General features: G+C 34.6%; 1 protein-coding gene across 5 annotated transcripts in view; it reads right to left on the reverse strand.

Annotated features, from left to right (window-relative positions):
* The window catches only part of CDK17 (cyclin dependent kinase 17), a 106,982-nt gene that overhangs the window by 16,741 nt on the left and 64,724 nt on the right, over positions 1 to 25,517 (reverse strand). For 4 of the 5 annotated variants that reach the window (XM_027071045.2, XM_027071046.2, XM_015070491.3 and 1 more), the window contains exons 2-6: positions 20,897 to 21,043; positions 16,087 to 16,251; positions 11,776 to 11,909; positions 8,946 to 9,071; positions 468 to 524 (exon numbers count right to left, since the gene is read on the reverse strand). In XM_027071045.2, coding sequence (XP_026926846.1) covers positions 468 to 524; positions 8,946 to 9,071; positions 11,776 to 11,909; positions 16,087 to 16,251; positions 20,897 to 21,014 — 600 coding nt within the window. In that variant the 5' untranslated portion in view covers positions 21,015 to 21,043. Of the gene's footprint in view, positions 1 to 467; positions 525 to 8,945; positions 9,072 to 11,775; positions 11,910 to 16,086; positions 16,252 to 20,896; positions 21,044 to 25,517 lie in introns of those variants that run through there. The other variant, XM_053226629.1, reaches the window with a different exon arrangement.

Below are 25,517 nucleotides of genomic sequence, written 5' to 3' on the forward strand. Positions count from 1 at the left end.
GGAAGACCACTTCAAACTTAGTCAACACTAGTACCAAGTTCAAGAAAATCAAAGTCTTATTAGCCCCAAATTTCCTTAACCTTCAATGACATGTGTCTTCATCTTTAGAGATAATATTTTGATTCTTTGCAGGTCTGAACTCATGCAATTTTCCCACATCACAGTTCAGACAGCAGACTGCTAACAAATAGATGCCTATTTTGTTACCAAGAGAGCACAACATCTTATGCTGCAATAAAAAATTACAAGCTATAAAAAATACTCATTTCCTCTCAAACTGATGGCATAATTTCAAGAATGGAAGGTTTTTTTTCCTTCTAACATTCTGTTGCCTTTTCAGTACAACATATAATCTTTTAGACATCGGTGCTGACATCTTTTTTTTCTAGGTTGGTAAAAACTGTGGACTAATTGTGGAGTTTAGATAATGAACATGTCTTATATTTTTGAGATAAGTATGTACTTACCTCTCCAAGTTTTTCCAATTTGATATAGGTTTCCATTTTTCCAAACCCAATTTCTGACTGAAAGCAAACAATTACAAATTTAGTATTCCTGAAATTTCAATTCATTTCTTCCTCAGTATTTTTTTAAATGTTATTCTTTTTTTTGAGGTGCACTTTATTTTTATTTCTATTTTTTAAGGTAAGCTCCACGCCCAACATGGGGCTTCAACTCATGACCCCAAGATCAAGAGTCACATGCTCTACCACTGAAACAACCAGGCGCCCCCTTCCTCAATTTCTGAAACTTTCCTGCTTTAAAGAGTGTCTTAAAATAGAAAAATCTGACTATAAGTAAATTGTTGAACATCTGTCAAGTTTTAAAATATACCTGATGTTGGAATATTCAAAGGTTCAAAAACATCAAAGTTCACAATTAAAACTGCCAAACCATCTTTTTATATAGATGGTTAACATTCTGCTGTAAAAAGTTTTGTTTTATTTTAAGACCCTGAGATTTTAAGATACCACAGGCATTTTAAGATACTAAGATTTTTATAAAAGACAACTACATGATTTTTTTTTAAACAAAATTGCAAAGTAAGTAATTTTCTGACACATTTTCATTCATCAAACTTCAAGTTCCCTAGGAAGGCCTGCAAACAACAAAATTCTATTTGTTTCAGGTTTTCTAACCAAATGTAATGAAAAAGGCAAACTGCAAGTCACACTCCGTTATAGATCAGGAAACTAATCCAGAAGCAGTAAGTCTAAATCTGACACCCTGCACTACATCAAAAGTCTTTAAAAGTGAGTTCTTTTAAACCATTGCTTTTAAACCCTGAACTTGTTTGCCTCACTTTTGTACGGAGTCAATAAATGAGGTAGATGGAATACACCCAAATATGTAAAGGAAACTAAATATTTAAAAACTAAAAACAAAACAAAATAAACGATTTAAGAAAAAAGGAAAAATATACAGAGATGAAAACTTAGGGATTGACAGAGCAAAAACAGAAAAAGTTAATAAGAGAGAATAAGAATTTTCTTAAAATTGCTTTCTAGTACCCTTTCTAGTTAGTGAAAAAGGCAATAATCTAAAGGTTTGCTTCTCACCTAGAATGGTGTTAATGCCCTTAAATGAGTAGCCAGTGAAAGGAAATATTTAGTCCAATTCTGGAGGTTCAAATATGCAATTTCTCCAGAGGTGCTGAATAAAGCAAAAATGATACTTGATGGTCTGACTTAACATCACTTACCATTCTGAACAGTAGGGGTAAACTGCCCAAAGCTGAAAGGCCAAAAATAGCAAGAGGTCCCTCAAAGAGATTTTTATCTTTTTAAAAAATTTTATTGTTTTTAAAACAATAAACATTAACACTGATTTTGTCCTTTTGTTATGATTTATATAAAGTTAAAAGACTAGAAAAACTTTATGTCCAAAGTACTTAATTCAATTTTGCTAAACTAATTAAAACTTTGGTCACAGGTGGTATTAATGGATGACTGCAAAACTTCTTTTTGCACTCTTTAAGACTTTTTATGTGGTATTTTCAAAATATTTTAGTTAAAAAATGAGATTCTGGAACCATCATACACCATCCATGCCTGTATTGTCTTCCATATGACTCAAAGATATTAAGTCCTTGCTTCCTATTATCAATAACTTGCAGAATAAAACAGTAAAACTGTAACACTTTCTGAATACAAATACAGTTTTTAGCTTTAATAGGGAGAATGTGGCAAAGAGCCCACTACCTGGTACATGTGAACCTGATCCTGAATACTCTTTTAGCATATGTTATGTTTTATTTATAGCCTATTTATGATCTTAACACCTCTGAAAAAATGCTAACTGCCAACGTCACATAAACTATGGTGGAATGTATTTATTTTCTTACACCTATCTCTAGAATTCATTAAACTCACAAATAGGAACTACTGCACTTTTGCCATGAATTTTAAGTCTTGTGTCATATCTTTAACGAAGGGGAAAAAACCATATTGATGATAAATGGAAAACAGCAAAAACAAAACAATCAATGTCTCTGAGAAAAATAAAAATACCATCTATAATAATGAGAACCACAAAGAAAAATATGACTGCAAGGCAGAAAGTTTTTCTTATTAGGAGTTGGGAAATTTTTTTATTCATTCTTTTATATTAAAATACTAGCATTCTCTAAAAACATCAGATATACAATGGTCCAGTGGCTATGACAAAAATGTGGACATTTGCTTTAAAAATTATGTAAGTGGACTACAAATTCAAGACTATAAAAATAAAAATGTTACTGAGATTACTATATCCTATAAAGTATATAAGAAATAAACTAAGAGATGATCAAATGTTAATAATAGCAAAGTCATTTGTCAGAGAATGACATTCAGTGAGATCATTAACATATGCTGAAAGTCTACTTTTTAAAAAGGAGGTAAATACTAGACTATAATTATGCTATGAAGTTTGAATTTAAATTTGAATAATCAATCTATAAGATAAAGAGCATTACTGAATTTCATCATGCAGGCTGGCAGAGAATTCAGACAAAAGGCACAGTTACACTAGTGAATTATATGCCGGAGTAAAGTGTTTTTACCTCATTGCCCATTTTAATAATTTCCAACCCAGGCTTTACTAATTACATTTAAATATTAGTTACTGAATCTTTAAATGGAATTTTTAGAAAATTTTGCTTGCATTTTTATCTGCTGAACATGACAAGATTAACAATAGATATAATGACTAGCTTGTTGACATGCTCTCCTACAGAAATTATTCAGAGGACAAAGGACAAAGCTCATTTATTCAACATTTACCAAGTACAATGCTAGGTACTGGGGATATAGTGAAGACGACAGAAATTATTCCTGCTTTCATGAGTTCACAATCTAGACTGAGTTCCATCATTAGATTATTTTCCAAGTTTTATAAAGAAAAAAAATAGCTAAAGAAATGGAACAGTAAGTTTCATATTTTAATAACATATAAAAACCTCCTTAATTCTACTTTCCAAACAAATATATTTTTTTCTGTTACTTCATTGTTTCAAGGGAATACCTGGCTTTTTGGCAGCCCCAAATTCCTGTTCAGATGACTCTTAGAGCATAAGCACATGAAAAAGTTTTTTAAATCCAAGATGAACTATAAGTTGCAAAAGCCTTCCTATAATTCACTGTAACCTGGAAGTGGTATTTGAGCATTATGGGAAATTTCTGGATTACTCTGGGTCTGCCAACATAATCACTGTATCACAGTTGTAAAGATGTCTTTTTTTCTTCAATTTCAATTTTTAATTTAAATTTAGTTAGTTAATTAATATTGATTTCAGGTGTAGAATTCAGTGACTCATCACTTACATATAACACCTAGTACTCATTACAAGTGCTGTCCTTAAGATGTCTTAACACGCTAGCAATATAGTCTGAACTTAAAAACAAGTGAAGTATATGCAAAAGTTTTATAGATGTCATCCTAAAAGTGAACATATATAAGAAACACTGGGGACAAAGGGAGGTTTTTTCAAACACCCATTTCCTTCCTTGTAACAATTATGGAGTTGATGTTACTGATAGAAATATGGGGGGCAGAAAAGGGATTGTGAACCTCTATTCTATTTGGTAGTTTTCTTACAAAAATTGCTGTTACCATCAGTATGGATAGTATCTTAATTGTGTATATAATATGCCAATGGTAAGTTAAATTTTGAGTGGATTTTGAGCCTAACTTTCACACTCCATAATATACTTATTATTTCTGAGAGACATCAGGACTTGATACCCTATTTCCTCACCTATTATTAGAAATAAAAAAGAAAGGACTACATAAGCTACATATTGCTAAAGCCATGAATGAGGAATCCAACTCATTGTTAGGCACAAGCAGATTCTGTAAATGTGTAAAACCTACTATTTCAATATAATGAGGCAAATTTTCATATACAGACTTTCAATCTACTAAAACTGCACATAACAGTCTCACAAATTTCCACTGGGCATGCCATCATTCTAAGTACATCAATGCTCTAATGCATCATGACTATTGGCATATGGGATTTCCACTAATCTAATGTTTAACAAAATATGTTGAGTTAGAACATCCATTTCTAATCATCCATAAATGAGTATTAAGTAACACTTCACCAATCCAATAACCAATACCCTTAATATGAGATATGACAACTAAATGTAATGTGGTGTCCTAGATAGGAAACGGGGACAAAGAAAGGACATTAGCTGAAAACTGGGGAAATATGAAAAAAGTGTGGAGTTAATAGTAATGTACCAAATGTTGGTTTCCTTGGTTGTGACAAATATACTACAGTAATGTAAAATGTTAATAATAGTGGTAACTAGGTATGTGGTATATGGGAACTCTTTAGATTACCTTTTAAATTTTTCTATAAGTCTAAAACCACTCTAAAATAAAAATAGAAAGAATTCAGTTAAGAGAGGGAGACTGAATATATGTGTATAGAGATGATAATTTTATTTTTTTGAGAAAGAGAGGACGAGCAGTGGGGAGGGCAGGGAGAGAGAGATAGGGAGAGAGGGAGGGAGACAAAGAGAGAGAGAGACAGAGAGACAGAGAGAGACAGAGAGAGAGAGATTGAGAAAAAATATCAAGCCGACTCCATGCTCCACACAGACCCCGACACAGGGCTCAATCTCACAACCCTTGGGATCATGACCTGAGCCAAAATCAGTAGTCATATATATGCTCAACCAAGTGAGCCACCCAGGGGCCTCAGCAATTACAAATATTTTAAAGCATCCCGAGCAGATGAGATAGGAAGGAAAACTCCTCTATATTAAAAGAAGGAAAGAATAGAATGAGTAGAGGTGCAGACAGATTTGCACACTTGTTATTCAAAAAATGAGGAGGTTTCTGATAAACAGCTTCTCTCTTCTTTGAAATCATCTGCGTAGAGTGATAGGGGAAGAGTGAACCAGAGAAAGGCAGTATAGAGCAGCCAAGCAATACTGAGGGTTCATTTGAGACTGATGATCATGAATTTAAAGAAGAACCAATTAGCCCTATTGTATGTCTTTCTTCAGAAATGAATTGTGATTTGCTCCTTAATTCCTACTCAAACAAGGATTTATGTTATGTTTACTACTCTATTTGTTATACATTGCTATTGAATATGAGAAAAAGTTTTATACTTTTAGAAAGATAAGGTTAAAATTTTATATTTTACCTTGAAAATATATTTTTTAACGAGTATATTATCCATGGAAACATGAGCTCTAACACATGTGAAGAATAGCTTCTTTTCCCATCTCCTTTCCATCCATTCCCTAACCCTTCCCTTTCATACATAAACCTAGGGTACTGAAGAATAATTTTCTAATATACTTCAAAATAAATCATGCTTTAGCAAAGTAGATGAATAATGAAAAGGCTGCATTAGTAGAAACCAAATAGAGCTGGCATGATTTACTGAAATCTATAAGCCATTTAAATCAAAAACCAAGGAAGATGAGTAGGAACACTCAACCATAATAAAAATTCCATCACTTAACATTCATTAGAGGGCACTGTTTTCTTTAATTTCACGTATACTGAAAAAGATAGCTCTTAAAGAACAGCTTTAAGAATTACGTTGTGATTAGATCATATCTTTAGTCTAAATGTGAATATTCAATAACTCCAAAATGTATCCTAAGTACTAATCTTTGATAAAAATTGATAGCCAAAGAACATTTTCAACTAGGCAACTAAATGGCAAAGGTATTTAAATAAAAACGTCTTAGGCAGTGATACAAAACTATGATCATAAACCTATACCAAAATCAAGTTGGCACTATACTTTTATTACGCATCGATGAATGAATGTCAAATAACAATACGTTCATATTATATATAGTCTAATTTTATTCTTTAGAATATGCAACCAAAAGAGAAATTTTTGGTATATAAAAAAAATTCCATGATATAAAATATAAAAAGGAGAACTATTAGTACCTAGGAATCTTCAACTGCCCCTTCTTCAAACACAAAGTTCAACTGAGTACCAGAGCTCCTATTTTATCTCTCTACGTGGTCCCTAGGATCTGGGTTCTATTTCCCATTTCCACAGGACTGCCACATCATCCCTAATTTTGAATAAATTCCTAATTCATCATCCTGCCTCTAGTCTTTCTCTTCTTCCACTTCGTTTACACTTTTCCTGAAGCCACTTTAAGAAACAAAAATGTGATCATGTCAGCCCTTATTTAAATCACTACCACTGAGGTCCATCACATGAGATGAATGAAGTTCAGACTCCTTATTTGGCCTGATAGCCAAAGCTTTTTACAGTCTGGATTTATCCTATCCTTTCAAGCCCTATTCTTTAATATTATTCCACATATACCCTTCATATTAGTTATAACTTCCCAACATACCTACATTCATATTTGTGGGTTTTAGTACATCAAGTTTCCTCTGCTTAAAACACCCTTCTACCGGGGTGCTTGGGTGGCCCAGTCTGTTAAGCGTCCGACTCTTGATTTTAGCTCAGTTCATGATCTCACACACACTACATGAAATCGAGCCCTGCATCAGGCTCTGCACTGATGATGCAGAGCCTGCTTGGGATTCTCTCTCTCTCTGACCCTCCCCCCGCCTCACTGTCTTTTTTTTCAAAATAAACAACCCCCCCCCCAAAAAAAAAACCAAAAATATCCTTCTACCAACCAAGTCAACCTGACAAATTCCTACCCATCCTTTTGAAGCCGCTCAAGTATGATCTCCTTTTAAGCTTATAAAATGCAAAGTCATTTTACTATCTCTTCTTTTTATCCCATAGCACTTTATACATACCTCTACTATAGGACTATAACTATTCAAAAGAGGTCCTTACATATACAATCACCTAAACTGTCAAAGGTGACACTGCAACAGGGAAAGCTGAACTGTCAATGAGCAGTGGCTATTGCAAGGGTCAACTGCTACATGCTGGAAGATATTTGCAAGACATATAACTCATAAAGGTTCTTGATAAAGAATGCCTAAAGAATTTATATAAATCAATTTTTAAAAAGGCAGAAAACCCAACAGAAAGGGATGACAGACTTCAGCAGTCAAATCACAAAGGAAGGCATATATCATATATAAATGGCCAATAAACATTAAAAAGGTGTTCAGCTTAGTCATCAGAGAAATGCAAAATAAAATCACAAGAGGGTAACACTACACAATGACCAGAAAAGTAAACATTTTTTTAAAAAGAGTATCAAAACTTGGCTAAAGTGAACAAACAAAACTATCAAATACTGATGGGAGTGTAAATTGGTACAAACACTTTGGGAAAGCCTTTTGACAGTATTTAGGAAAGCTGAAGGGGTGCCTGGGTGGCTCAGTCGGTTGAGCATCCGACTCTTGATTTCAGCTTGGGTTGTGACCTTATAAGGTTTGTGGGATCGAGCCCTGCGTCAGGCTCCACACTGTCCGTGCAGAGCCTGCTTGGGATTCTCCCTCTCCCCCCACCCCCTCTCTGCCCTCCCTTGCTTGTGTTCTCTCTCAAAAATAAGTAAACTTAAAAAAAAAAATAGCTAAACATATGCATACAATCAGTTCCAAAAGTTCCACTCCTAAGTATGTACCCAACAGAAATGACTACATGTATTAACCAAAATACAGGTACAAGAGTGATAACAGAACCACTATTTGGTAATAACCTAGAACTAAAAAACAACCCAAATGTTTAAATGTCTATCAACAGGAGACTAAAGTATAGTATACAGTGGAATGCCGTGAAACAAAAAGAACAAATGAACTATGCACACAAACTAGATAAATACACGAGAACATTGAGCATAAGAGCCCAATCAAAAAACAAATACATACTGTATACTTCCATGTGGATTGTAAAATACACGTAAACTTGCATACATTTTTATACATTTGTATAAAACGTAATTTAATATGAATAACCAGAACTAAAAGCATTTTAAAAGTAAGAATGTGTACATAAATGAGGATTTAAAAAAAGTCTTTTGAGATATTAAAACATACTATGAGCATAATATGGGGAAACATGGGTAAACCTAATCTTTGGCATTGGAAGGCAGGGATGTGGCTACAGTTGAGGAAGTAGGAGTAGAAAGTGAACAGAGAAGTGGCAGGATAGGGTTTCTGTGATTTTTGGAATTTTATTGATCTAGGTACTGGTTACATAGGTATGTTAACTTTGCAAAATACATTGAGCTATATAATTACGGTTTATGTACTTTTCTGTATATCTAGTATATATTAATATATATTTCTATAATACATATTCTGTACATCTAGCATATATCAAAAAAATTTATAAAAATAAAACAGAATATAGCTTAAATTGTATTCCAATATGCATCTTTAAGCCCTTAAAGAATTGGAAAAAGATAAAATCCAAAAGGCAATGTAATAAAATTTAGTTATTCAAAAAGCAATATAAAAATTAATATAAAGTGTTTACACCCAGAAAATCAAACAAGGAGACTGGATGGCATAGGTATAGGAGACTGAAAACTTACTAAAGAAGCTCTACGAGACCTTCGGCTCATTGGTTGATCAAATGGTGGACTGTTTATCTGCAACTTTTCAAGATACCCATCAGGTATTCTGATATCTGCAGGCAATGATAACCGTTTATTTAAATCCTTTAAAAAGAAAAAAAAGGGAAAAAAGGTATTTGTAATCACAAATAGAAGAGACAAGGGCATTTTACTTTTGAATTCATAGGCTCTACTGTACTGTTTATTAATAAGTAATTGTCAAGTTTTATTATAGTTTCAAAGTTACCCATGCTGATTATATATAATATCTGAATGCAAATATATTTACTGTAAGCAGAAGTATACAACAGAGTTCTACAGAAATGGTACTCTGCAACTCCGTTATTTCTGAGTCCTTTTGTTGGTATATTTCACATGGAATTTTCTTAGACATGATTTGTACTTTGTAGGAAGAGGAAAAAACTACCACAAAATGTGACTGGTTTAAATAACAACCAAGTAGATAAAGTTTTGTGCACAAGCACAGCGAGACAACTGAAATCTTTTATTAATGCTATGTCAATGGAAATAAATAAAAAGCAAGAAAAATCTCAAATAAACAACTTAACTTTATATACCTAAAGAAGCTAGAAAAAGAAAAACAATGTCCAAACCTAGTAGAAGGCAGGAAATAATAAAGATTAGAGTAGCAAAATATATATATATATATATATATATATATATATATATATATATATATATATGTAAAACTCACCACAGTTAGGTGGGATAAAGGGTGGGTTTTAAAAAAAGGCACTTCTATTCCTTTTTTGTTGTTGTTAATTTTTTGCTGTTTATTTTTTATTTCTGAGAGAGACAGAGCTTGAGTGGGTGAGGAGCAGAGAGAGAGGAGACACAGAATCTGAAGCAGGCTCCAGCTGTTAGCACAGAGCCTGACACAGGGCTTTAACCCATGAACCGTGAGATCGTGACCTGAGCCAAAGTTGGACACTTAACAGACTGAGCCACCCAGGCACCATCTATTCCATTTAATTACAAAATGTGAACTGAGAAATCAAAAGGGAATCTTTCCTACGTTATCATACCAAAAAACATAAATCCTATAAAAAATAAATCCCTGGGGTGCCTGGGTGGCTCAGCCAGTTAAGTGTCCAACTTCAGCTTAGGTCATGATCTCACAGCTCTTGAGTCCGAGCCCTGCATCGGCTCTCCACTCTCAGCACAGAGCCCACTGCTCTGTCTCCCTCTCTCTCTGCCCCTCCCCTGCTCTCTTTCAATAATAAACAAACATGTAAAAAAATCTCTACTATTCATGATAGTAACCAAACCAAAAAACAAAAGTGAGATGTATAAGAACTATGTAAATATTTACTGAGAGATATCAAGTATTGAAATATATACCATGTTACCAAACGGTAATACTAAATAATTAAAAGATAATGGTTTGTTAGTTTTACATAATCCCAAACAAATCACAATAACATTATTATTAGAACACGATATTTACGGGGGCCCTGGGTGGCTTAGTCACTAAGCATCTGACTCTTGATTTTGGCTCAGGTCATGCATGATCTCAAAGTCGTGGGATCAAGCCCCGCATCAGGCTCTGGGCTGACAGTTTGGAGCCTATTTGGGATTCTCTCTCCCTCTCTTTCTGCCCCTCACTCCTGCTCATGCACATGTGTGCATTCTCGCTTTCAAAATAAACATTAAAAAAATATATTTAAAATTTATATAGAAGAATACACAGAAAGTAACATCCAAAAACATCCTGAATAATAATATATAATGATGTGCAAGATGTGGAGGATGTTAAGAAAGAAGTCTTTCTTCAGCTATTAAAATATATGAAAGTAAGAATATCATCAAGAGTGGGTCACCTTTGGGGGGGAAATAAACACAGCTCAATAAAAGAGTTAGAAAGTCCAGACGATAGATCTTAATAGTAAATAAACTTTAAACATATGATAAAACCATATATATGATGAAGAAAATATTTTCATTATTATTGTGATATAATTTATACAGTGATATGAACAGATATCAAGGTGATCTCAAGAGTTAAAAATATTAATTTATCATTTAGAAAACTGATACTGTTTTACTTAACTGCTTTAGAAACAACCTTTTATCAATGAAAATGCAATCAACCAATGGGACAGAGACCCTAAGCATTGTAATGTCAACTCAAAAGCACCAAAAACCCCAATATTCTTAATTCAAAATATGTTCAATTTTTTTGGAGAAAATTATCTTAATCTATAGTATATACCAAAATAAGAACATTCACAATCAGCTTCCAATCTCAAGGTTATATATAAACTATTAATTCTTTTACATGGGGAAATAACTTATATGTTCTACAATAGTAGGTATAATAAGCCATAAAGGAAATGATAACCATATTTACAATATAAAGCAAAAACAAAAACAAAACAAAAAAAGCTGATGCTTATTTTATGTATACATTTTGAAATCTGAAATAAAATATAAAGTATTAAGTATCCAGATGAACCTCAAAAATATAATTAAAATCCTATTTTCTAAAAAGAAAACTTTGCTAAAGTATCATTCTGAATTTCCAGTATTTTTGAAAATTCACATTTCCACTACAACAGACCCTTACATATGTTTTGCAGAATGTTAAATATAATTAATGTATACTTGCCGTGGCATAGTAGATAATTGGAAAAAAGGAAATATTCACAAGACGATACTAAATTTTCTTACAATGTCATTTGCCTTCATGAAAATTTTCAAATGGGCATTTACTCTGTTTGATATATATGTGTATTTATATACACAAACACACATATGCAGGTACATTTTAATTTTTTTAAATGGTTACCTCCATTGAGATCCGTCTATGTATACGATTTCTAAGACAAACACCCGTAGGTGACTGTACTTCATCAGATGATGTCCCAGAAGCTTGGTCACTCTCACCATCTGATCCCATTTTTAGATTTTCATGAACAATATCTGTATCAGAAAATGAAACATCACTTATGTTGGGAGAGATGTATTATACCCTACTATGTATCACATAATTTATTATCACTACAACTAAGATACAGACAGCCAAGATGATAAAGACAGCTATGATAAAAATCATAGCATAAGAAGTCTTACATTCTGGGTGTTCTAGGTATATAGCTAACAGATCAAAATATAATTCAGATGTCTTGAAACAGTAGTGAGAAATGCTTTCACACTCTGAGATTATGAAAAACTATGGAAAAAATTAACATTCAAGTTATTATCAAGAGCTGAATAATAAAATTATAGGCTGGAAATAACACTTGAGGATTTCTTAGTTCTCTGATTTTCCAGATCTGGAAACTGAGACTTTGAAAGGTTAAATGATTTTCAAAGGTTACACAGCTTAGAGGCAGAGCTAAAATAGAAACCTAGTCTTTTGCCTTTTTAGTTTAGTACTTTTCCATTAGATAATGTGTCATTGGGTCTACAGACAAATAACTTCTTTGAATATTCTTAAAAAGAAAAAGTTTTCAAAGCCACTAATGCAGCTTTCCCTCTCTAGTGTTAAAAAATAAAAGAACAATTCAAAAATTATTCACTGAGTATCTATTTAACTGCAGAAATAAGTCTGTGACCACCAAAAATCTGTTTGAAGTAAAAAACATTTAAATTACCATACAAGTGGGTTATGGTTTTGTTTTTTTGTCTTTTTTTTTAAGGATAAAAGTTAAATGAGAGAGGAGGAAGATTAATTCTATCTGGGTATACTGAAAACAAATTTGTATACTTATATACTTGCTCTATATTTGCATTTGTCAATCATTCTGTAATTCATATAGCAAGAGTTGCCCACCAGAAACACATACTAGATCTCAAACAGATCTCTTACCACTGGTTCTCTTTACAGAATTAGTCATTGCCCCCACAAGTAGGTTGTTTCATGCTAGAGTGCTTTAACATACTCCCCACCCCACTGTTGTATCCATAAGAGATGGCTTTCCCCAATTTACCAATTTGGTGAGCTCATTCTTCAAAACTATGCTCATTTGTCATTACTCAGTGAAATCTCTTCTACTCTCAGACACAGATGACTACTGTACCCACACCTACTGCTCCCATTGCACTGAAAAGCATTTTTTTGTTTCATGGGATTTTACACCAACTTATGAGATCATTGGAGGCATGATTTAGCTTATTCACTTTAGTATTCCCCAACTTAAAAAAGTGTCTGATATTTAGAAAGTACTTAACAGGAGCACCTGGGTGGCACAGTTGGTTAAGCCTCCAACTCTTGGTTTCGGCTCAGGTCATGATCCCACGGTTTGTGAGATTGAGCCCCATGTCGAGCTAGTGCTACAGCCAGAGCCTGCTTGGGATTCTCTCTCTCCTCCTCTTTCTGCCCCTCCCCTGTTCATGTTCTCTCTCTCTCTCAAAATAAATATGTAAAAACATTAAAAAAAAAAGTAGTCAACAAATAATCTAAAATTGATTATTAACTAAAAATCAAGGAATGGACTAGATAACTGCACCTCTTCTTTCAAATGAAAGATTATATGAAATACCAACATGTAAAAAAAATAGTATTTAATAGCTATAAATTTTTATTTTTAATGAATATTTGCTTGTGAAAATGAGAACTATTTAACAAAAAACTGAAGTCAAGGATCTTATCAAATCAGTCTCAGAATTCCTGTATTTTTGTTTTTTGTCCTGATAACACATTATTGAGAAAATTCTTACACTGGTAAGTAGTTACAAATATAATGATTTTTAATAGATATGTAATTTAAGAACACACTTTTATTACACAAAGATTTCTGGAGAAATTTCATACTAAGATTTAAACAAAAAATTAACTTGGCAATAAAAGTCAGTGCACTGGGAACTGATTCCTAATCTGATGGTATCCGACACATCTGAGGCCAAGTATTCTTTTCTGTCACACTTTTAAAATGCTAAAGATGATTTAATCATGCCTTCAACTTACAGCAAAATCTGAACATCTACCTCCTTCAAGAAAATGTTGATTAAAATGCAATAATATTTTTAAATGTATAGCTGAGTTTACAAGAATATAGGCACAACACTGAGGAAGTGAAGACAGAGAAGTAAGAGCCAAAAGCTGTTATGCGTAATGGACTCTGTCACTCTCCTGAGGAAGGGTTGCTGATCTTGGTAAGAAGGTGCATGGGTTTAGCCACCACACTAGGATAAAAGATGAAGTGCTGGCTGTCCAAGGTGCAAGTGAGAGCCTCCCAAAGAAAGGCACAAGACTCTCAAAGTAGTACATCTTCAGTAAAGGACAGACTTAAATAAATCTGTTCTCCTGTACAAGGACCACAAAGGAGCATATTAATCTCAGACTATGAATAAATACTTGAGTACCATCTGACTCAACCAAGAAATTACTCATGTCATTAACGAACAAATGTAGTTCCAACATGATTATCATGTTCATTTTCATTTCCGTTAATAAGACAAAAGTGAAATAATTAAGGATTATGTCAAAGTTTCATTCATTTGTCACGTGTATGAGCACTTCTTTGCTGAATCAGGTAATGGTTTTCAAGTACTAAAAGAATAAATGGCTCAATTTTGTGCCACTTACAACTGTAACAGCTACAGATACAATACACTTTTAAGTTTAATCTGCATTACTAACATTTTCAATACCATTTTCTTAAATTCAGACCAAAGATCAGCAAATGTGACATGTTTTTATATGGCTCCTAAACTAAAAATACTTTCTGCGTCTTTAAAGAGTTATTTTAAAAGAAAAAGAATATGCAATGGAGACAACATGTGGCCCATAAAACCCAAAAAATTTACAATCTGGCCCTTTACAGAAAAGTTTGCCAATCCCTGGACTAGACAGCGAAACTATAAATCAAATCCTGATCTGAAGTGTTCTCCAATTTCTGTGGGGTAAACACTCCCTCCACGGCCAACTTCAAGTTACAATATGACCATCACTGAGCACGTAGTTGGGAAGAAATGTACATGCCATTACATAAAATTTTGATTATACAGCTATAACAGAAATAACCCCCAAAGCAGAGGTAATAGTAAAGTGTAGTAAAATAATTAGGAAATAATGAGTTTTAAGTATTCATTACCTTTGTTTTTAATTAGCTTACTTACAGATTTATATAACTTAAATTTTAATAATGGCTATATTTAACAACCAGCTTGCAAAATTCCTGAAAATTTAACAATCATCTCTCATGAACCCCAGTGTGAGCCTACTCCAGTACACCATTCTGTAGGGTTACACCTATGAGGATAAAACCTTCATACATTTCTCCCCTAGATAAAACCCCACAAGAGATAAGCTCATACTCCCCAAATGAACAAAACAAATGAAGAAATAATCTACCATGACAAAGGAAGGAGATAAAGCAAGCAGCAAAATAAAACCCTCAGAAACTTCAGTTAATATAATTATGCCATGAGACTATAAAATTATTTTACTTAAAAAAAATCAAAGCATGATAGTAAGATGCCATCAAAAGAGACCAGAGATGGGATGCCTGGGTGACTCAGTCGGTTAAGCTTCCGACTTTGGCTCAGGTCACGATCTCACAGTTTGTGAGTTTAAGCCCCACATCAGGCTCTGTGCTGATGGCTCAGAGCCTGGAGTCTGCTTCAGATTCTGAGTCTCCCTCTCTCTCTGCCCTCCCCTGCTCACGCTCACTCGCTCGCTCTCTCTCAAATGTTAAAAAAAAAAAAAAAAAATACCAGAGAGATAAAAAGAAACTTGTAGATATGTATTTTTCCTGAATACTTACAATGACACAGTGACCTAAGAATGAGAACTCAGGGGATAATCATGGATACTAATTACCACACCGGGCTATTGCATGGTGACAATCTGGAGTTACTGTGGTATGACCCTAAATTAAGCAAACTGCTGTTCACCTTGAAATCTTGCATCCATCTCTTAAGGGTTTTGTTTTCTTTCTGGTGGACAGGTTTTCAAATGTTACTGCTCTGTAGTGTCAGTGCTATCACCTCTCTAGAGCCTTCCATCTTCCTGCTACCTCTGTTATTTTCAACTTGATTTTTATCTTACAAGAAAAATCAGATAATAAAAGCTGATTTCCATACAACTATAATCTAGCTATGTACATGACCTCTAGGGGGAAAAAAAAAAAAAAAAAAAAGACCGTTAAATTACCTAGTCGGCTTCCATTTCTGGGCATTGCCATGAAGGATCCAAGGCTTCCTCCAATAACACTATGTGGTCTCCGCAACGGGGGCTTCTTGAAGGATCCTGTGTACTGGTGGAGGAAGGAATGCATACTGTGAGAGGTTGGAGGCCTGCCATTCTTCACAATAGGCTCTGTGGTTCACAGTATCCAAAATCATTCCATTACAAGCCCAAGATTCAGGATCACATGAGAAGGATTGAGAAAGCAAAACAGAAAACAAAAGGTTTATGAGATCAGTAACATTTAAGAATTCTTTGGCTATCTAAACAAAGTACCAGAATTAAAATAATTTCTATGAAAAATACTTATAGAAAATACTTTACTATTTGAAATTGGTTGAATAACTTCAGTATCCATTTCTTATGTAACCAAATTGGTTAGCAATCACAGAACTACTATTATAGCCCAGAGATTTTTTTTAACCATTTGCTTATTTTAATATATCCCAAGCTTGTTTCCAAACTGGTCCTACATTTACTAACTTCATATATGTCTTATGGTTACAAATGCTACATATATATGTATATATACATATATATATATATGTGCGCGCACACGCGCACACGTGTGTGTGTGTGTGTGTGTGTAAAAAATACATGGTCCTGGCCTGAGGGAATTTATATCTCTATTTGCTAGACATTCAAAAGGTTTGTTAGTTAATGAATAAAACAGAAGTACTTAAAACAAAGATCAAATCAGTGGCTCTGAAATTTACCCAAAATTTGGGATTTTTAATATAAAGAGTTTTTTTTAAGAAATCACACTTGTAAATAAGCAGAAACATTTAAAATATATAATACTTAAAAAGTTATTTAATTGTAAATGGGAGAAATCCTGTTTTGTAATGTTTACAAGGAATCTCATGATTCCTTTCCACCTCTAAAGAAGAGCTCTAAAACAGGTTAAGGACACGATGAAGTCTTCTGTGACACATAAGTAGTCTTTTGTATTAGAATTATGTTTTTACTGGTAGTAGTCAAGGAATTTTAAAAGGAAGGGGGCTTCTCTGAGTATCTTCTCTAAAATGGAGCCAGATCTTCTTTCGTAGCTGCTAATCAGGAGTAAGAATATCTCCCGATGTGAGTATTTCTCCTACCTGTAAAGGTTTATCAGACACCAAGAACAAAAGCCCACATGGCCTGCACTTCTACTGATAATGGTTGCATATAAGATGGGAGAGGGAGGATGGGGCCAAAGCATCCTCGGGACTCAGACAAAGCCCAAGTTATCTAATTTGGCTAGAATACCAGACTGGAAAAAGGAAAAGTACCTAACTAGTAATAGATAACATCTGTCCAAAGTGTCCCATGGCCTGTACATTCCTTGGCAGTAGCTGGCTGATCAAGGATTTGGGGGATCTTAACTTAAACCTAGTATAATAATGAATGATTTCATAATGAATAGGGAGGGGTATCTGATACAAATGCAAAAATTAAATAGTCAAACAGTGTAGGATACAAGCTAGAACACATAAGAAAACTTTTCTCTTCCAAGGTTGTCATGTTTCTTATCTAGAATCATAATAAAATACATTGATAATCTGCCTATAGAAAAGTTGCTGTGGGGAATAGAACTTTTTACAGTCTTGAGGAATAATACAACTTAAAAAAAAAGAGATCATAAAATATTCAATTATTCAGGGGACTTTTATTGTGTGCCTACCATTCCAGGTCCTGGGCATCAACAGGTGAACAAAATAAACAAGGTACTACTCTCTAAGATTATAAGATCTTATGGAGGGGAAACAAGAAACTAATGAATAAGAAAAATATTAGATGATAGGCAATATGCAAAAGATTAAAAAAGAACAGAAAATAAAGGCGTGGCTATTTTACACTAGACACTGAGTAAAGTTCTCTCTATAGAAGTCTTTTTGACACAGATATAAATGGAAAAATGAGCCAATCCTGAGAAGATAGGTGATGGTGAGTTAAAAGATATTCCAGACAAAGGGTAAAGCCACTGCAAAAGTCAACATGTGGCAGGAATCTGACTTGCTAGAACAGTGGTCCTCAAACTTTAGCATGTTTCAGAATCACCTTCAGAGACTTGTTAAAATAGAAGATTGCTAACTCCTAGCCCCTGACTTCCCGACTCAGTAGGTCTGATGTGGAATCCAAAAATTTTCATCTCTAACAAATTCTCAGGTGATGCTGATTGTTGCTGACCCAGAGATCAAACTTCAGAAACACTCTGTTAGAAGAACACAAAGAAGGCAAGTGTAGCTGTAGTACATAATTGTTATTTAGTGAGGGCAGAGAGATAAGCAGGTTTGTATGTAACTACAAAAGTTCAAATTTTATTCTGACATTGAAATCGGTTATGGTAGCTTTGAAGCAGGTAGTAATATGATCTCACTCACGTTTTAAAGATACCACTCTGAGAGATCAGAGATGGTGGGAGGTAAGGAAGTGGAATAACTGTAAAGTAGCATGAGAGGGATCTCCTTGTGGTACTGAAATACCTCTTTATCCTGATTGCAGCAGTGGTTACATGAATCTACATGTGATAAAATGACACAAAACTATACTCACACTTTATTCCCGTGTTAATTTCCTAGGTTTGATAAAGTTCAATAGTTAAGGAAGATGTAACCAAAGGAGGGAACTGAGAGAAGGGCACAAGAGACATAATACCAGTCTACCATTTCTTATTCAGTCCGCATATTCAGATGCGGACTGTGTGTGCCACCTATCTTAGGAGCTTTTTATATTCTAAGATAAATTCCATAAAGAATATATTGGAACCAGCTCACAGGCACTGATAAATAACCAAAAAGGTGCAGAATGTTTGTCAAAGCTATTGGTGAAATCCATGTGCCAATACACATAAGCATGTAAGCAACAGCAGATTGTAACTCACAAACAGCCTACGCTCCTAACAATCTCTGCATCCCCAGAGAAATCCATGTCTATTATAACATCTTGAAGTATTATTTCAAGTAACTGAAGAGAAAACTCAGTAAGAGATCCTATTTCCTCTTCTTTACTCCTTGTTAAAGTCACTATTATAATAAAATTTTAATAAAGTAAATAATATATACCACTTGAAAAAATTTTTTCACCATTTCACCACTCATTATAAATTAAGCATGTTTTAGGACAATACTAAAATATTCCAGAAAATATGCAAATAATCTAAAATATTAATTAGCTCTCCAAGAAGGATGTCCATTTCTTTGATCCAAATTCTTCTTCTTTTTTTTTTTTTTAAAGTTTATTGACTTTGAGAGAGAAAGCACAAGTGGGAGAAGGGCAAAGAAAGAGGGAGAGAGAGGATCCCAAGCAGACTCCACGCTGTCAGCGCAGAACCCGACACAGAGTTCAGTCTCACGCACTGTGGGATCATGACCTGAGCTGAAATCAAGAGTCAGATGCTCAACCAACTGAGCCACCCAGGTGCCTTCTTTTTTTTAAGGAGAGGTTTGTCTTATAGTCAAATACCCATTAAGAACCTGACCCAGAACCTATCAAGATGTACAGTGTGCTTGCAAGACTATTTAATCATAAGAACAAATACTCAGGGCTTAATTAAAACACCAAAAATTCAAAGAGGGTCTGAGGGAATTAAGGATTTTGCTTTTGGCAAGAAGAAAAAAAGTAAGACATTATAAAATTGTCTTTGAGTTTTGACCCAAATGCAAGATGTGTCCCCCTCCTACACAGAAGTTATATTTAAATTATGACTTAAAAATGTATTTTCTACTGAATTCATCTATGTCTTCTCTCTCATATTACAATCAGCCAGATAAACTTGAGTAAATAATGACCCTGATCAACTAAAGCCTGAGTAGGATCAATTAGTTACTCAGAGTCATATTAACTAGTAAGTAAGTGTTAGTGTATCCCAAATTCCAATCTATGACTTTTAACTTAAAGTCCGGAGCCCTTTCCCTTATACTTTTCCCTCTCTCACAACAAGGACACTTGCATTTAGGGGGCAGAGGTATTCATGCATTCACCCACTGCCACAAATCTCTAACAGAAGAATTTTAGGCACAGGAAAGAAAGGCTTGTCATAGAATGTGTGCATCATGATATACTGGCAGCCATTCCAGTAACCCCTTCCTGGATATTATTATGACATCCCTAGGGCTGTTTCACTTTGGAATATGTAACCTTGCTCTGTAAATTTCATCAGGATTTTACATTTTAATCTGCTCAATTTAACAAGCTCTTTTCATTTTATGTCACCATATGTGAACTACTGCTTTACATTGTAAAAAGAACTACCAAATATGAAATGTTACATGCCTATCAAGTGCTCTCAGTACTATGAACAGATTCTGCAGTAAATATAAGTATAATTCACTCACGTGATGAACCGTGTCATCTAGTCAATATGCATATATAATGTTCTAAAACTATGATGAAGCCCCAAACAGGAATTTCACAAACTTACTATATACTTTTAAGCTGTATTAACTTAGGTTAACTTAAAAATAGTTATTTAACAACTAGGACAATATTATATAAGGTATTCTTATTTAAGAGCCAATGAAAAATGGAAAGATAAATGGGACAGAAGAATCCACAAGGGCTAGAGACCAGGAGGAGGTTTCAAGTAGTACTAGTGGAGTAAGTAACACTGCTCCAGTAAGTAAGCAAGAAAAAGTTATGTTGTCTTCCGTTTCCTAAGAACCAGAGAACAAGACAAAGAAATAAACACAAGGAAGCTAACAGGAACTTATCAGAAAAGAAAGCTTACACTTTGCAAAGTAATTAAAAGGGGGAAGCATCTCTCCTTCCCTCTCCTCCCCAGCCCCCAAATATTTACCATTATCCTTGCTGCTATTTTCTTCAATAGTCATTTGTTCCGCCAATTCAGACAATGATTCATCAATAGTTTGGCTTCCTCGAAGAGTGAGGGATAGCCTTCTCTTGAATTTTTTCATCCTATCAACTGAATGTGACTTGAAAATTCCTGAAAGAACAGAAGAGAATGAACACAAAATTAAGGCTATAAAATATTTTAAAGCTCAAGGAAAATGTCATTCAGAATTTACTGGCAATCTTCAAACTAGGAATATAATAAGGAATTTTCATGTCCACCAAACATCACAAAGTCCAACCCCTTATTTTTTTATATATATAATTTATTGCCAAATTGGTTTCCATACAATACCCAGTGCTCATCCCAAAAGGTGCCTCAATGCCTATCACCCACTTTCCCCTCTCCCCCAACCCCCATCAACCCTCAGTTTGTTCTCAGTATTTAAGAGTCTCTTATGGTTTGCTTCCTTCCCTCTCTGTCACTTTTTTTCCCCCTTCCCCTCCCCCCTGGTCTTCTGTTAAGTTTCCCAGGATCCACATATGAGTAAAAACATATGGTATCTGTCTTTCTCTGCCTGACTTATTTCACTTAGCATAATACTCTCCAGTTCCATCCATGTTGTTACAAATGGCCAGATTTCATTCTTTCTCATTGCCATGTAGTATTCCATTGTATATACAAACCACATCTTCTTTATCCAACCCCTTCTTTAAAAGGATTCATTCACTCTGGGGCACCTGGGTGGCTCAGTCAATTAAGCGTCTGACTCTCGACTTCCGCTCAGGTCATATCACCATTTGTGAGTTGAAGCCCTGCATTGGGCTCTGTGTTGGCAGCATGGGGCCTGCTTGGGATTCTCTCTGCCCCTCACCTGCTCTTGCGCCCGCTCTCTCTCCAAATAAACGTTAAAAAAAAAATAAATAAATAAAAATAAAAAACAAAAAGATCCACTCATTCTGATTAACGCTATATTTATGCAGCACCATCAGAAGAGCAGGAATTCTACAAAACTAAATAAAGATAGAGGTTTTAAGCATAACAAATGAATTTAGGAGGATCAGAAATTTTCCTAAAATGTGCTTTTTAAAAACCAATATAATAAAATTATCAATTCAGAGTCTGTGTCTCCCTCTCTCCCCACCTGCCATGCTCTCGCTCTCTCTCAAAAATGAATAAATGTTAAAAAAAATTAAAAATAAATAAAAATATCAGAATGATTTTGATGCATAGGTACCATTATTATAAATATCAATCACCACATTGAAAACAGTCAGTGATATCTTTATATATAAATGGGGGATGCCAGGGGCGCCTGGGTGGCATAGTTGGTTAAGCATCTGACTTTTGACCTCAGCTCAGGTCTTGATCTCAGGGTCATGAGCGCAAGCCCCACACTGGACTCCATACTGGGTGTGGAGCCTACATACATACATACATATGTACGTATGTATGTACATAATAGGTGGGGTAGAGGGGGGTGGGGAGAGATAAAGAATGATATTGGAACCTCATTAAATGGCTCCAACAGGAATTTTTTTAAAGTTCTTATTTAACCAATATCTTACATTTTTGCTGTTTCCGCCCCCCCCCCCCTTGGTTAGCTGTCAGGAACCCCTTCCTGTTACCGTAACAATGCCAAGTTTTAGAAGGAAGTAATGAAAGCCAAATTAATAGTATAAAATGCATACCCCATACGTGACACTTTTATATCTCTTAATTCATTTAGTCTTCCTAACTCTAAAGACTAGACTACACTACTTATTTTCACTTATTTCAGGTTCAAAGAAGTTCTCTGACCAAAGCCAAACAAACAATAAATGACACAACTGAAATTTAAAACTAAGATTACCTTTTCCTTCACATTTTAACATCTCTGAAATTAGGATGCATCCTATAATTAAAGGATGTCAAAATATTGACATAATTGACAGCCTCTTTTTTCTTAGTGGTACATACAGCAAAGGTATGATTCATAGCAGAGTCTCAGATAAAATCAAACAAGGTATTTACTGCCAAAACAAATCCCTCAATAATTTACCTGTAACTTCTTTTCTAATTTACTATTTCTTACTTGGGATGAACAACTTCACAAGATTACCAAACATATTATAACCATTAGCCCAACTAAAAGTAAGAGCTCCCCTGTGCTAAAATACATATTTTACCACCCAGCTCTGGGTATCTATTTTGAATCTAAATATTTTTGCTTATTTTCTCATTCTAAGGTCTATTTACATAGCTGAGTACGCTGAACATGTGAATTCTCCATAAGATACTATATGAATAATTTTTGTTTGCTCAAAGGCTGAGGGGAGGCTTTCGAGTAGAAATTTGTGACAATATTATATTTTACCAACTACTTTTTACATACTTATTTTAAAAACCACACACATTAAAATAGCGAAAAATTGTACTTACACTTCAAAAGGGCTTTTTTTTATCCTTACGCTCTAAAACAATGGATAATTTTTGGTGAGATACTGAAAAACCCGTTCCTTAGCTTAGTTTGGTCATGACACCAAAAGGACAAATCCATGGTCCTGAATATTTTCTACTACGTTTTCTTCCAGTTGACTAATCCTCTTTCAGCTGTGTCCAACTGGCAGTTAAAACCATCTATTGTGTTCTTAATTTTAGTTACTAAATATATATATATATATAGTATATATAGTTACTATATATATATATATATCTTAAAGACAGAGAATGTGACCAGGGGAGAGGCAGAGAAAGAAAGGAAGAGAGTGTGGAGCCCGACTCAGGGCTCGATCTCATGACTTGGAGATCATGACCGGAGCTGAACTCGAGTCGGATGCTTCATGAACTGAGCCACTCAGTGCCCTAGTTACTATATTTTTCAGTTCTAGAATTTCTACTTAGTTCTTTTCTACAGATTCCAGTTCTCTAGTCAAATTCTCCACCTTGCCATCTATTTTCATGAACAGGTTATAGTATTTTAAAGCTCCTGTATGTAACTTCAGAGTCTGCATAGCCTATGCATAACCTATTTCTATTGTTGATTTATCTCTGACGGTCTTGTGTGTGCCTAGTAATTCTTTATTTAATGTTACACATTGTATGTGAATGGTTGCATGAAAATATGTATGGATAAATATAGAGGTTCTATATGATGTTACCTTCTTCCAGAGATGATTTAATTTTTTTCTAGAGAGCAGTCAGAGTAGGAGCAGATCACCTAAATCCAATCAAGGACTGAGCTGGCATGAGACAGGGTTTCAAACACTGTGAAGACTGGCCTACCTCTGATTTGTTCCCACTCTTATGGTGTGCCCCCTTTCAAAGGATTCCAGCTGCAAACCTAAGGCTAGAACAACCAGAAAAAACTATTGAAAACTCCACTCAACTTCCTTGCTTTTTGCTCATCTCTTCTACAATGTTCAGCTTCTATCCTCTTATCCAAAGTAGCCTGAGAGTTTGAAAATGCCTCAAAAGGGAAAGTAGCATGGAATATGTCTATCTCCCTTTTCTCCTGGACCTTGACTCAAGTTATGACTGACTTCAAGGCTCTACAATGCCTTGAAAGTGGTTTGTTCCCTACATGTCAAGTAGTTCTCAGAGGGAGAGTTAGTGTACACACACACACACACACACACACACACACACACACGGAATATTACACAGCCATAAAAAAGGATGAAATTTTTCCACTTTCAACAACAATGGATAGACCTAGAGGGTATTATGCTAAGTGAAACAAGTCAGAAAAGGAAAAGACAAATACTGTATAGCTTCACTTATATGTAGAATCTAAAAAAACAAATGAATAAACAAAAAGCAGAATCAGACCTATAAATACAGAGAACAAACTGATGGTTACCAGAGGGGATGGGGTAGGGAGGAAGGGAAGTGAAAAATGGGTGAAGGAAAGTAGGAGATACAGGTTTTCTATCATGGAATCAATGAGTCACAGGAATAAAAGGTACAGCATAGGGAATACATATTGTAATAGTATTGTATGGTAACAGAAGGTAGCTACACTTGTGATGAGCACAGTATAACATATGGAGATGCTGAATCACTATGTTGTAGATGTGAAATGAATTTAACACTGTGTCTATTCAAATAAAAATTTTAATAAAAAATAAGTAAAATAGATAATATATGTATTTCACCAAGCAAGGTGAATTTATAGGAGGCAATCAGTAAACTGTAAGTGTTGATTCCAACCAAGAAACCTGTTACTGTAGGGTCCTAAATGCTAGATTCCTTACATCTCAGTGAGCCCTAACATATTTCTGCCTTGACAGTTAGTAATCCATGCCATTTGTCTTAAAACATTAGATATTTAAGGCAAATTTAGCTATGGCCTATCTCACCTACCCTTTTGTTGTTGTAAGAATTTATACTAGAGACACTCTCCTTTGTCAAAATCCAAATCACCTTGTGCAGTAAAACGGAAAATCTAACAAGCTTGGGGGCTCAAACCTTGCACATTCCAAAGAAAGGACCTGCCTGTGAAGACTCCTGGGAAATAACTTCTGAGACCTTGGAATATTCTGCCTGGTAAGTCTCTTTGTATACCTGAGGTCTTGGGCCAGGTAACTTATGTCAATGATGTAAATTATGGTAAATTCTGTTTTTGTATGCCTGAGGTCTGGGCCAC

This window comes from Acinonyx jubatus, chromosome B4, assembly GCF_027475565.1.
Source record: "Acinonyx jubatus isolate Ajub_Pintada_27869175 chromosome B4, VMU_Ajub_asm_v1.0, whole genome shotgun sequence".
Classification (NCBI taxonomy): Eukaryota; Metazoa; Chordata; class Mammalia; order Carnivora; family Felidae; genus Acinonyx; species Acinonyx jubatus.